At 43.3% G+C, this 13,979-nt stretch overlaps 1 protein-coding gene across 3 annotated transcripts; it reads right to left on the bottom strand.

Moving 5' to 3' along the window:
* Positions 1-57: 57 nt before the first annotated feature.
* Positions 58-11,506, bottom strand: KCNG1 (potassium voltage-gated channel modifier subfamily G member 1). 3 transcript variants are annotated; one of them, XM_024205802.3, is made up of 3 exons: positions 11,442-11,506; positions 2,681-3,488; positions 58-2,142 (listed from the first exon to the last, which is right to left on the bottom strand). In XM_024205802.3, the coding sequence occupies exons 2-3, from the start codon at positions 3,440-3,442 to the stop codon at positions 1,372-1,374; spliced, it is 1,533 nt and encodes a 510-aa protein (XP_024061570.1). In that variant the 5' UTR covers positions 3,443-3,488; positions 11,442-11,506; the 3' UTR covers positions 58-1,371. The 3 variants fall into 3 exon arrangements, with proteins under 3 accessions (XP_024061570.1, XP_024061569.1, XP_024061568.1); XM_024205801.3 differs by lacking the exon at positions 11,442-11,506 and adding an exon at positions 11,279-11,339; XM_024205800.3 differs by lacking the exon at positions 11,442-11,506 and adding an exon at positions 10,939-11,008.
* Between the last annotated feature and the right edge of the window lie 2,473 nt (positions 11,507-13,979).

The following is a 13,979-nucleotide window of genomic DNA, read 5'->3' as shown; positions in this document are numbered from 1 at the left end:
GGGGGGGGGCACAAGGTGGAAGTTTCGCCTAGGGCGCGAAACTTCCTTGCACCGGCGCTGTCTGGACTTTGTTTCTTGAGTTGTCATGTAGCCCAAACCTGCTCTGATTGAAATGAATGGGAGGTTTGTCATTGACTTCTGGGGGAGCCAGATCAGATCAACTTGTTTAAGGACTAGTAAAGTGAAAGATGCAGGATTAAACTTCTTTAGTTGCCTTTAAGTTTCCCAAGATAATTTTTCTTCAGTGCTATGATGCCTACTGTATCAGTGAAGGAAGAGCTAATTAGCTGAAAGCTTTACACCTTATAGTCTTGAGTCATGGGAGACTGACTTAGTCTCCCATGACTCAATTGATATTATTTCCTGTTTTACATCACTAGCAACTTGTAATACTCTTTGCTTTTTTTTAAAGAAGCCAGATGCCATACAGTCAAGGCACAGCATCAACCTGATTAGTAATGCTGCAGCTTCATCTAGAAACAGAGTCTTTTTCATTTCTGTTTTCTATCTGGTGTAAAGGGATAACATTGAAACAGACATCATTATTATGATGTTATCATGCACATTCGGTGTAATTTGCAGCTAGCTATCTCCTTGTCGTCTGTACTGGATGTCATAAAACTCAAGACCCTCCTACCCATCACTGGGAATATTTTGTTGAACTATATCAGAGCTACAGTATAAGCCCATTTAAGTTTAGAAGCTGCTGAGCAATAAGTATTTACATCTTCAGCACATGCCTGTCCCAAAGCACCCAAAAACCAATAGCTCCTCTTCATTGTTCTTGTTATTTTCAGGAAAGGCTCACAAGGAAAATACTATGTTTGTCTGCCCTAAATGACACACACCTTGTTTAATCCTCTCTAAGGGCACAATGGGTAATTTACATACTTGGTTAATTCTACTACAGTCAATGGAGGTACACCAGGGATGAATTTAGACTTGAACTTATTATCTTTATAGTATTTATATACATGAAGAAAATAAAGAAGAACTTATTTAATGATCAAAATTAATACCTACATAATGTCTTGGTTGGAAAATGGTACATCACTTTATATTACAAATACAACACAGCCTGTGTCAAGTATGTAATTTTACATTGTTCTCATTTCAGTTAGAGAACTCAAATTCCTAATATCCCACTGCATGAGCTCATGGGGAAAAACTGTCTTAACTGTACATTTTGTTGAAAAGAAAAAAAAAAGCCTTTAATAATAGGCTTTTAAAACCACATCAGCTTGATGGCTAAAACCCCCTTTCTTGCTATTTGTATAAAGATTTCTTTAAATGCTTCCAAAGCAAATGGTAAGATGGGATATCTGACTGCATAACTTTGCCCAATATCAGATAGTTATGGCAACTTAAATTTCAGTCGTTGTCCCTAGTCTCAGAAGAGATACTGGGAAATAAAATGTCACTCCTTTGTGATGCATTACTTAGCTGAGACTTAGTTTTTAATAAGAATTGTGCTTTCCTGAACATGATTCTTTCCTGCTCTTGCTTCAGCTCAATGTAGGAGCGTGAAAACGTGTGAAAGATGGAGGTGACTGGAAATGCCATGAGGAGAATGCCACTCAGAATGCTGCTTAAAGCCACCACCTGGCCTGGAATGCTTCTGGGAACCATGTCGCCATAGCCTACTGTTGTCATGGTGATTACTGCCCACCAATAGCACGCAGGGATGCTGGTAAACTCCTGTGAGTCCGCCATCTCATTCTCAATGACATACAAGAGCGGCGCAAAAAGCGCAATGGCTACGCAGAGGAAGAGCAGCAAGAGTCCAAACTCCCGGGTACACCTGCGAGCGGTGAGTCCTAAAGTCTGCAGGCCGAGGGAGTGCCTGGCCAGCCGCATGACATATAGAATCCTCAAGGCACGGAGTATGCGGAGCACCAGACCTACTTTGTCCAGATAGATGTTGCCAGAGGTTGGCTTTTTAAAGCCCACTGAAGTGGTATCTACTAGTAAAGTGATATAATAGGGCAGAATGGCAATAATGTCAATCAGTGTTAATGGTCTCCTCAGAAATACAAACTTGCTCTTTGCCTGAATGAATCTCAACAGGAATTCCAAGGAAAACCACGCCACACAGACAGACTCCACGATGAAAATATTGTAGCACATCTGGGAGCATTCATCCTAGAAGAAAGAGAAGAAGTTTATACTCAGTAAATGAACAGTCACTGTTTTAGTTGGTAAAGTGACAGGAATGATTTTTTTTGGTCTTTTAAACCATAATATTAAATGAATTGAAGCTATATTAAGGGGTAACCAGTTTGGCAAATCTGCTGAATTACAAGCTAAATACAAAACTTACCAGACGCCCAATACTTCTTCCACTGAAGTCAATGGCAAAACTCCCATTGACTTCAGAGGCAGTGAGGTCTGGCTCCAACTTCCCTAGTTTCTATTAGTAGTTATGGTGTTCTTAAGTAGCACAAACAAAGCTTCAAAAATTCATGATACGGCTGTCCAGAATAATGCATATTTACAAAATGTTTTTCTCAGAGAAAAGTGTCATTTACAACTTTCAGTATCTTTATCTACAGGCCTTATCCTGCTCACCCTGAAGACAACTACAAAACTCCCACTTGTTTCAATGGGAGCAGGATTAGGCCCTGTATTTGCTTTACTTTTTCCAGGCAACGATGTTTTACCATCCTGAAAGTCAACTTACTCTCTCCTCCTCCTCTCTTAAGTCGGGCATGGTGCTGATGGATAGGTTCACTGCAGTAATGGTCACAAACAATACAGACAAACATGCAAATACTTTCCCAGGAAGCCCAGACTGAGGCCTCTCCACCATGTCTTGTAACTTTTTCATGCACAAGCTGGCTCTTGTCTCCTCCACTGTTTCGCCTGGGTTTTCATTCTCTATGAGGTCATCGTCCTCGCTTTCGTTCATTTCTGTAAACTCCTCCATTTTTTGCAGATACCTCCTCTTGCAGCACCATTCCAGACTGTCCTCCTCAATGCCCCAGTAGAGCAGCTCCTCTTGGAAAGAAAGAGCGCACATCTCTCGCATGAGCCGAAGCTTCCCAACCCGCAAAAATGTCAGGATTGTCCTAAACGCCCCCGGGTTGCGGTCGAAAAAGAATTCATTGCACGTCACATCGTAATCATCGCAAATGTTTAGAATTTCGTCAAAATTATTACAAAATTTCAATTGGCCCAAGCGCGTCAGGGGAAACTCATCAAGTGTGGTCCAGGGCAGCAAGTATTTAATGCCCCCTACATTTATGATGATATGATGCTTCCGGTCCTCAGGGTGAATGCTTTTAAAGAGATCCTCTTCAGGGTGAATTAGCTTGGCTCTTTGGTAAAAGACTCCCTTGAGGGTTTCTGTTTCTGGAAAGAACGTGTGGTTGAAGGAGGTATCTGAAGCACAGCTCAGGGCGCTATAGTCATAATCAGAATTTTCTCCTGTTAAAAGAGTCATTTTGGAAGCTAACTTCACATCCCTTAGACACTCCAGCAAGAGTACTCTGGAACAAAGAAAATACAGATGTTTGGTGTTAGTGTAAATGTTTGCCCTCTGGATCTGAAACTTGACTATCTATAGGGCTGCTAAAGAAATCACAGGGAAAGCTTGCAAGTGGCTCTGTATATTTAGCAGAATGCAACTGTAAAAAAGAAGTTATTGCACAGTCACAAAGAGTTCAAATGTGTGGTGCAGAAAAGGAACTGGAAAAAGGTATTCCTGTTTGTTTACCATAGGTAAAAATCTTCTTAAATACTTTAGTAACAATTAAGTATATACAAAAGAATCCGAAGTTGATAAGGATATTTAGTGAAGTTCATCATAGTCTGTTCAGGCAGTCTTAGATTACTTTCAAGGAAGTCAAATGAAAACAATGTTGACAAAACATTTGCACTGCTATTCAAATATAATGTTCATATGTTGTGTGTAACTGGACATATAAATAGCATGACAGCTTGCTCTCTGGAGCCTTATTCAGAGAAGATAGTTTAATAACTTTATATGAATTTCACACAAATCATACACTATTCTTTGGATTCAATAATTTTGACACTGCTCTCACTGTACTGCTAATATATTTAATATAGTTGGAGCAAAGGTACCTTTCTCTGTCATTCTAAGAGTCTCCAAAAGGTTCTTATGATATGGTTCTGAAAATATGAAGGAGCAAATTCTGCTCTCAGTTACACTGGTGTAAATTTGGAGTGACTTTACACAAGGAATGGAGTTATCCTGAGTTCATACCAATATAAAAATTTGGCCCTGAAACTGCTAAACTCTCTCTCTCTCTCTCTTTCTCTCTGCCTAACTTGCTGCACTGCAACATTCACTTGAATTATTTTAGAAGGTGGCTGTAGCATAGGAGAGGAATATGCCACGCTGGCTCTTGATTTCTTATCTGTATATTCAGCCACATTTAACATGAGTAGCTATTTAATTGGGGGGGGGGGAAGTGTTTTCACTGAATAACAATTGAGTGCAATAAATAAATAGTAAATCACACTTGCTAGTCACAGGCTCACAGAGGGGCAGTAAATATTCCATTCTCCTGCCTTACACAACAATATATTTTTGCTGCATGTGTTTGCGACACTTACTCTCTCTCCTTTAATGGGCAGGGAGGGGGGCAGCAGCTACAGTAGGCTCCATTAGACACAGAACTACTCTTCTCTGGTGTTAAAGATTATGAATGAAGCCATTTATTTTAAAAGCTTGCATACTTCTAGCCAGAAGCACAACAAGTATCAAGCCGCAGAACAGCTGCATTTCAATCTCAGCATGATGGGCTGCTCATGCATGTCCAAATTCTCTGTACATGGCAGACTTTAATGTTACCATTATCTCAACTATTCTCTACGCTGAAGTTTAATCCCCCTTCTGGAGCTAACCTTTTCCTGTTTCCTCAGGGCAGATGGACTTGTGTTCTTGGTGAAGTGATACCTTCATGCCTCTGACACCTCTCAGTATAAAAGGAATTCAACAATCACCTCCCCTTAAAGAGAAGATGGAGGATCCTGGGTAAGGAAAACCTTTGTAGAACTCACAAGTATAGCTAAAACTTAATTCAACTCCTGATAGAGCCACAGCACTCTTTCCTGGCCTGAGGTAAGCAAAGAGGGCTTTGTCGTCTTGTTTGTATCATGGAGCAGGATCTCCACTGCTGCTCCTCCATGCTCCATGAACACAACTGAGAGGAAAGGTGCCAAAAACTCCTATACGTTCAACTTTCCCTGCCTTATTACACAAACTCTCACTCACAAAACTGAGCTCTAAGTTGTTCTGTCCTGGCCAGGAACATACACGTATGGCAATGCCCAAGGCAAGAGAAATGCAATTCTAAAAAATCTTTGGATCTGAAACGTGGAGAGCAAACAAAGGGCCAAATCCACTGGTCCTTAGGCAAGGTTCTAATGGATTTCAGTAAGTGTCTTGCCTGAATAAAGACAGAGTAATGGGCTATTGATTCATATGTCATATTTTCTGCAGAACACAAAATGTAATCCTATGTAAAAAGACATGCTCCGGGAAATTCCAGCCAATAGTGAGATTATTAGTGAAGCTTTATGACAAGTGATGGTTCTCTGCCATTAAAGCTGCAGAGTTCAGATAAGCTAATAAATCCTGTATAGAATGATAGCTGTGCCTCAAAAGTTTGCACCTGCAAAGAACAGAGCAAATTTAGAGGCAATTTTCATAGACTGGCTCCAAGGGTAGGTTGGTGTTAGCTTCTAGTTCTCAGAGAAGTGCTTTTACTAACAACCAAACTTGCACTTACCCTCAGATATAGTCCTACCATATAAAGCATTCCCATTGACTTTACAGCTAGTCTTCTCGTAAAGTACTCCTGAGATGTTGTTCTCTGTGACAATGATGCCCTGGGGAATTCAGGCTATAGCCTCAGCTGAGATGTGGGAGACCCTGTAAGATGCTGAACTGATACCCACACCCCCTCCTTCAGTGTTCCCCGGTGTTCTGTTGCAAAAAAATGTTTTATTCTTACCAACTTGACTGTGTCTATTGTGGGGTTGGGCCAAAGTGAATGCTGATACGTTTACAGTTCCTGGAAACTGAATAACCAGTAGAGGAGTTAAATTAACCATTTTCCCTTCTGATATATCAGATGATGTGGGTTAATAACAGCTTATGCCCTGAATTGCAGCCAGAAAAAAAATGAGGAGGCAGCTCATCTCTGTAATTGGTTTGATCTCCCAGTACATCCACTGATACAACATGAGGAAATGGGAGAAAAAATGTAAATGTTATGTGTATATCAGGCTTACACTGTAACCCACAGGCACCAACTGTGAAATCATTAAGCCATAAAAATGCGTTTTTTCATTGCCTTCCCACCTCTGTCTCTGTATGTGTGCAAGACGACAGGCCAAATTAATCCCTGATGTAACCCACTGACTGGGGCTATAAAACGTGGCCATCGGCTACCCTTTTTCTGTAACGAGTGGTTGAGAAGCCTAGACAGTACAACTAGATGCTACAATGGTGGGTGTCCGGTAGATATCCATCTCTGTATTCCTTTACCTCCCATGCAAAAAGCACAACCTCCCAACCATCCCTATGTCTGGCTGAAGCTGAACACAGCAAGCCACAGGTGGTAACATTTGGAAGGCGGGAAACACTTTGAACAGCTAGCTAGTGTTTCCCTTTGGACAGCTAGCTATCACTTTACCCTCCACGGAAGGCGTCTACCCCAAGATGGCCAAACTGGTCCATAGCGTAAGGGTCCTCCAGGTCTTCTCAATGCTGCTGGACTCATGGAGAGTGATGGGCCACAACAATTATTTTATTTAGGACTAGCCAGAAAACTGCACCCTACCCTCCACACTAGGCTATTACCACTCATTGGATCTAGGTAGGAATACTCCAACATCAACAATGCTTCAATTAGTCCAGAACACAGTAGCTTTCTCTTCAGCAACACCAAATTCGCCAGGAGCACTTTGTCTCGTCCATTCCCCCCACCACCCCGTTCCACTCACTACCCTGGTTTCCTGTGGAATACTGGGCCAAACTCAAAGCTCTCCGAGCTAAGCTTTATGGCCTTACAGGGGATTGTCCCAAGGTACCCCAGAGAGCGCTGTGACAACACAACCCTCCACAGCTGCTTTCCTCAGGAAATGTGAAACTGTCAACATCCAGGATGGAGCCTGTGAAAGCAGAAGACAGGACATTTTGGCAACAGGGCCAAGTCTCTGGCACTCCTTACTGGGGAAGACCAGAATGGCCACATATGCCATTACCTTCAAAATGAGGTTTAAAACTCACTCCTTCAACTTGGTATTCCTGGAAATGTGGCAGAACATGGCAAAGAAGGGTGAAAAAAGGGAGGAAAATGAGGCGAGAGAATAGAAGAAAATCAAAGCTAATATACAAGCCCACAGTCCCTGAGTGGGTGAAGCAGGAAGGAAAATGAAACAGTGCAGTGTTAGACTGTGCAGTCTGTATTATTCCTGGGGAGGCACTCATATACTACGGTGATAGGATTGCCAGAAGACCAAGATGGTCAGGAGAAAGATGACCAACTGCAGGTTTCTGTTGCTGAAAAACTCATCAACATCAGCAATGAGCAAATTCTATTCACCTCTCAAGGAACTATAAGCCAGTATTAGGACTGTGCTTTTGCTTAAAAGATAGGTAAATTCAGCCCTTGTACTTGTGTAAAGTTTCCATTCAGCAACTTGACTTCTATGCCCTTCTCAAAGAACATGTTGTTAGTTTGAAAAATAAAAATGTTCTGTGGTTACAAGGAAGCTGCAGCAAAGCTCGATAAGGACCGAGTTCATCCTTGGGCTGCAATGGATTTATACCAAGAATGAACTTATCCCATTTCAGCCCAACCCAAAGAGTATATAAAAGCAATAAGCTACAACCATATTTTTATGACACACAACAGACCAAGAACCAAGCAACAGTACCATGATAGCAAATCAGCCTTGTACCAGTTTCACAAAAGCACCATAAAACATCAATTTCAATTAAGAGATGTTTTAAGTCAGATGCTGCATCTGAACATTAACCCATTAGACAAACTAGTCAGTCCATATCAGTAATTATTCTGGGTGCTGAGAAAGGTCAAGCTCTAAACGGATGCATTTGCATTAGCCTGCTCTATGGAAACAGCTCTGGGTAATGCACAGTGATAAAAATCCACGGGCTCCTTTCATTGCCTTTGAGACAACTCTGCTCTGAGTGGACTGGGACTTGGGAAATGTGGGTCCTGTTCCTGGCTGTGCTGCTGGCCTTTTGTGTGACCCTGGGCAAGTCACTTGTCTCTGTGGATCTCTTCCCTCTCACCCTTTTCTGTCATGTCTATTTAGCTTGCAAGCTCACTGGGGCAGAAGTTGTCTCTCACTGTGTTTGTACAGTGCCTAGCACAATGAAAGCTGTGATCTTGTTTGACACCTCTACATGCTACTGTTATACAAGTAATACATAATAAGAAGTATTTTAGTGTGTGTGGAGGGGGAAATATCCTTGGTTAACTTCTTTAGGTTGCAAGTGTGTGTGTGTGTGTGTGTGTGTGAGAGAGAGAGAGAGAGAGAAACAGATACAGACACAACCTCTTCAGAAATATCTCATGCTCAGTTTGTGTGTTCTTATCTATTATGTTCAGTGAGTAAACCAAGTTAGAAATCCATTTGATTGCTCTGATTATCCCCACAATTGAGGGAGGCTGTCAGACTAATTAAGTTAGGGGGAAGGGATTATTAAGGATGCCCTTCTAAAGCAAACAGAAACAACTAGTTACTTGTTAAAACTCCAGTTCCATTTTTTTCTGAATGTCCTCTGCAGCATTTTGATTTCTGCAGTGCATCTCTGATGTAATCAGAAATCCTGCAAGAAGCCTTGCTACTGTTCTGTTGCAGAGACAAGTCAAAGTTGTGCCTGGATAATAATAACAGTGCTAGGAGGACATAGGTCCCTATAAAGCCTATAAAGTATCTGAATAGTTCCCCAGACTTCTGTCTCAAGTCTGGTTCCTAGTACTTCTTACATTTGCTGCTGTTTACCATTTCCTCTGGTAAAACATGTTCCAATGCAGTGCGACTACTTATATAATTACCTCTCCAAAAAAAGGCTCTGCCATAAGTTTTCCTGCCATTTAAAAATTATTCCTGTGTTATACTTGTCCAAATGGAAAAAAAAGTTCCACATGCTTCTCAGGCTGTATTACAAATCCATCTGGTTATTCTCCAGTACCTGAAGCTCATCTATCCACCATATGGTGCTCACACTATAACACCTGTCTGAGGGGACCATGCTGAAATACTCCAGACTGCACTGACACAACTACTCATGTAGTGACAGGGTACTCAAACTTCTACTCTACTTACAAACACAGCCTAAACATTGCAACCTAAGGAAGTTCCCCAAGCATATGTTTCCCCCACTAGACTAATTGTTATTACTTCTCATCAAAACAAGACTTGTAAAAGTTAGTGTACGACATTAAAATCATATTAATAATCCTATGAAAATAAATGAGAAGCACATATCTGCTGCTCTGTTTGATTTGGTAAGCAGTTATACTTAAGGCAAGGGCATGTTATGTTATGCCAACCCACAAACTAAATGCTGACTTTCCTTTTATTTGAGCATGTTATTGAGACTAATGCTTCTGTCGATAAACAATCAAAAGAGAAGCAACTTTGCCAAAAAAGAATCCCTATCTTCCTGGGATTATAACTGATAACTTGCTCTCTTACTTCCAAATAGATTTTTCATTGTAAGCAATTTTAAATGAGATACATTCAATAGAAATTATAGTAAATTTTAAGTACGTTGTAACAAGTAAATGTAGATTTGTGCATCTGAAGAAGTGAGGTTTTTTACCCATGAAAGCTTATGCCCAAATAAATCTGTTAGTCTTTAAAGTGCCTTGTTGTTTTTGCGATTTGTAGTGTGTTTATATATATAAACGTTTAGTACACCTTTTGCCATTGAAATTAAAAGTGAACACTGTTTACTAATAGTACATATAGTAGCTTCCCCCCCAGTATAATCCTTTCCGATTGATAAATAAGACTGCAGCACACTACTTGTGAAGAATAGCTTTTAAGACAGTAAACACAAAACAAAGTCATTACATGAGCAGGATGAAAGAGAAAACTTAAAATAATTAAAATGAATCGGATAAAGGACCACCAGAGCCCAGACAACGGGCACACGACTCTGAAAGTCAGCGAATTGCACTGCACAAACAGACAGCGCAGAGAGAGGGAACGGGACACGGAGAATGGAAGCGGATGTAAATAGAAAGCCATGTCTCGCTGATGGATTAGCCGAGGCAGCTGTCGGCGAGGCACTCAGACAGGAGGGAAGGAAACAGAAAATAGGCTGGAGAGCAGCGGAAAGTTCAGGCGCGCCCGGCACTTTCGCTACCTGGATAAGCCACTTTAATGAGCTAAAGGACCATTATTTTAGTTCCAGGGTAGGGAACGGAGGCCGGGCGAAGGGGCAGGATTCCTTCCGTTCAATCCCTGCTGTGGGCTAAAACCTGTTGCTTGAACGTGATGTGTACGAGTCTGAAATCATCACCCGAATCCGCATCCTTCCGGGGAAACAATCAAAGCCTACAGCCACGGGGCAGCTCCCGGAGCTTTCCGGCCGGGCGGGCGGCTCTTGGCCCACGAGTGTTGGTGACCCGGGCAGAAACAGCAGCTGGGTGCCCTCGGATCTCTTTTTGTCCCCACTGACAAACGGCCTGAAAGGGAGCGACCCGGGGAGGGGGGACTCGCACTCCACGCTCCTCCAAGGAGCCGCAGCCCGGGCGCCTCCAGGCAGGGCTCCAGCCCCGGCTGCTCCTCGCGAGGGAGGAAAGTTCGCTAGAAACTTGCCCGGGAAGTTCCCGGACGCGGCTGGGCAGGGAGCCGGGGAGCGCAGCGCAGCGCAGCGGGAGAGGGGCGCCGGGCTGGGCAGGGGAACCGGGACGCTCTTACTGTGCGGTGGCGGCTCCGGCTGGCTGGGTCCTTCCCCCGAGGAGCTGGGCGGGCGTGGAGGAGCCGCGAGCGCGGCGGCTGGGGAGGGAGCCTGAGCTGCACTGAGCAGGGCAGAGGCACCGCGCCCAGAGCGCAGGCGGCGGGGCTGGGGCTGCGCCCACAGGACGCTCCCTGCTCCAGTCCCTTTGACGGAGAGGGACAGAGTCATGGTAACCGTGGCTCGCAACCGGCGGCTGCCGCAGCACCCAGGGCCCCCAGGGAGCCACCGGAACGCTCCGGAGAGTCGGGCAGCCGGCAACACCCGCAAGCGACAGGCGCGCACCCGGCACATGCAACCTACCGCAGACACTAGCCCCGCGCACGGGCGACCGGCACGTGCACAGCCTGCACATGCAACAGGCCGCCGCACACTTTCTGCAGGCTTGCACACCCCCACTCGCGCAACATGCAGTGCACACACACACACACACCCTGTGAACATGAATTGACTAGGACAAGCCTACCTGAATCCAGCTCAGGTTCAACATGGACATAGGCAATATAGGCCCACATGGGCAGCAGGCACTGGCATACACCCATAGTGCACACACTAGACACAGGCATCCACCCAACAGTGCATCCACCGGGCACACAAACACACATTGCTTACCTGCACGCATCCCTGTATTGCACAAAAATACGCCTATGCCCATTGTAAACACCCAGGAGGGATGCACACACTCCCTATTATTTATTTGTATAGTACACCAGCGTTGTGGTAGGTATTTTACACACAACTATGAAGACAAGTTTTGGCCCATTCTAAATAAACGTGTGTATGCTGATTGGAAATACGTGCATACAACACGCATGTTCCCTGTGCACACACAAGCGCGTACATAGTCCATGTGCAGCACATTTGCACACATCTCATCATCATGTTAAAACTGCAGAGAAATTGGCCAACCTACCTTCTGAGAATGTGTATTTTGCAGATATTTTTTACAGAGACTTTCAGTTTTTACCTTGCCCACATGCCTCTGAGGATCTGACCTGACTGGGAGTGAAGGGAGGAGCTGAGCATATCTTTCCACAGAAGCAGTTTGTTCGCTACCTACATGAGATACTTTTGCACCTTCTGCACCAAACTATTTCTGGAGGGCAGGTGGCTGCCCAGAAGTGTATTAGATTGTTACAGGGATGAGGAATGTCAGGCTGTTCTCCAAGGAAAATCCAGGTCCCACTCAGCTGAAACCTCAAAGGCCTCAGGCTTTCGGTGCTAAATTGACGGCAACATTTCATCGTCTCTTCTGCAAAGCCTACCTAGTCTGCGTGGTTCTGGATATGGAAAAGCTCGCACTGTGCCCTGCAGTTGGACCGTTGGGCCGCATGGTGTCGCTGCACTGCTGTTTGCTTAACAGGATAACCTCAAATTGATACATTTTTGTGAAGTTGCAGGAGACAGCCGGTGACACATTGATTGTATCAAACAATACTATTGATAATAAACCCTTGTTCCATCCCCCATTCTGTGCCAAGTCACCTGAATGTTATTTAAAAATAATCAGAACAAAGGACAATTAAAAACATAAACCACATCATATAAACCCACATAAACGAATAAAAACTAAATAAATATTAATAAATTTTATTCCTATAGCAAGTCACATAATGCTATTAAAACTAATGATCTGCTATTAAAGTTTTGAAAAATACATGACTCACCATCATTGCTATATTTCTCACGAAAGATGTATGGTCTAGCAGATAGGTAAGAATCCTTATACCGTATATAGAGATTCATTTGTATGGATTTAATCTTGATTTTAAAGGAGTCTGTCTTTATGTTAAATGTTGGTTAGGTAGTTAGGGAACTGGACCGAAGAGTTAGTGGATCTGGGGTCAGTCCCCAGCTCTGTCACAGACTTGCTGTGTGAGTTTGGACAAAACACTTAATCTGTCTGTGCCTCAGTTTCCATCTGTAATGGAGATAATACTGCTTCTTTTTGTCCACCATCTGTTTTTCTTGTCTGTTTAGGCCTCAATCCTGCGAAGAGACCCATGCAGGCATACCCTTGGACCCATGTGGAACTACTTGCAGGACTGGGGCCTTAAAATGTAAGCTGCCTAGGGCAGGGACCATCTCTTACTATGAGTATTATGTACTGTGCCAAACACAGTGGGGCTGTGATCTCTGGTGAGGCCTCTAGTTGCTACTCTAATACAGATAAATATTAATATTAAAAAAATCTCAGTTACAATTGTTTTAAAATATCTCCTTTTTTAAACTAAAGTGGAGTGGTACTGAAGTTCAGAAGTCTGTGGACACAGCAATATAGATATACTTAACCTCTTACTCAACATTTATTAACCAGCAGCTGTGCAGAGGCCGGAGAGCCAGGAATCTTGGATTCTATATCTGACTTTGCAAGTCACTTACAATGTGACTTTTAGGAAGTCTCAACTTCCCTGTCTCCCAGTTTATCGATTGATAAAATGGAGGTTACTACTGACCACACTGATGTTTGTAAAGTGTTTGGAATTCCTTGGGTGAAATATGCTAGGTAATTAAAAGTATTATTAATTATGATGTGAAAGTAAACAAACTGCAGCTATCCCTTTAGGAAGAGACATAATAGCATGATACAGGGGGAGAATTCAGTACATAAGAACATAAGAACAGCTATACTGGGTCAGACCAAAGGTCCATCTAGCCCAGTATAATCCACATTATGATTTTTTTAATGCTCTGTGTAGAAACCTGCATGGAACTTGGAGGGAGGAGCACAGATTACAGGAGGGAAGAATTTGGAGGAGGCACCAGGAAGCCAGTCTGTGTGCACATGGCTGGAATGCTAGCTGCAGTTGCAGCATCTTAGTTCCCTAAATAAAGAGGAAGTTTAGTTTTAGGCTGTGTCTACACTGCCACTTTCAGCGCTAAAACTTTAGTCATTCAGGGCACAGGTGCCGACTCCGTGGGTGCTCTGGGGCTGGAGCATCCATGGGGAAAAATTAGTGGGTGCTCTACACCCACTGGCAGCCAAGCTCCCCTCACCAACCGC

The sequence above is a fragment of the Terrapene carolina genome, unplaced genomic scaffold, assembly GCF_002925995.2.
Source record: "Terrapene carolina triunguis isolate 2854851 unplaced genomic scaffold, T_m_triunguis-2.0 Scaffold130, whole genome shotgun sequence".
Lineage (NCBI taxonomy): Eukaryota > Metazoa > Chordata > Testudines > Emydidae > Terrapene > Terrapene triunguis.
Note: the sequence above shows the minus strand (reverse complement) of the source record. Positions and strands in the feature narration are given on the sequence as shown.

What these genes read in the sequence shown, in the direction of transcription:
- KCNG1 (XM_024205802.3), bottom strand. Translation starts at nt 3,442, where the DNA reads ATGACTCTTTTAACAGGAGAAAATTCTGATTATGACTATAGCGCCCTG. An exon ending in TAAGAGAGGAGGAGGAGAGA is followed by an intron (nt 2,143 to 2,680) that starts GTAAGTTGACTT and finishes TCTTTCTTCTAG; the next exon opens with GATGAATGCTCCCAGATGTG.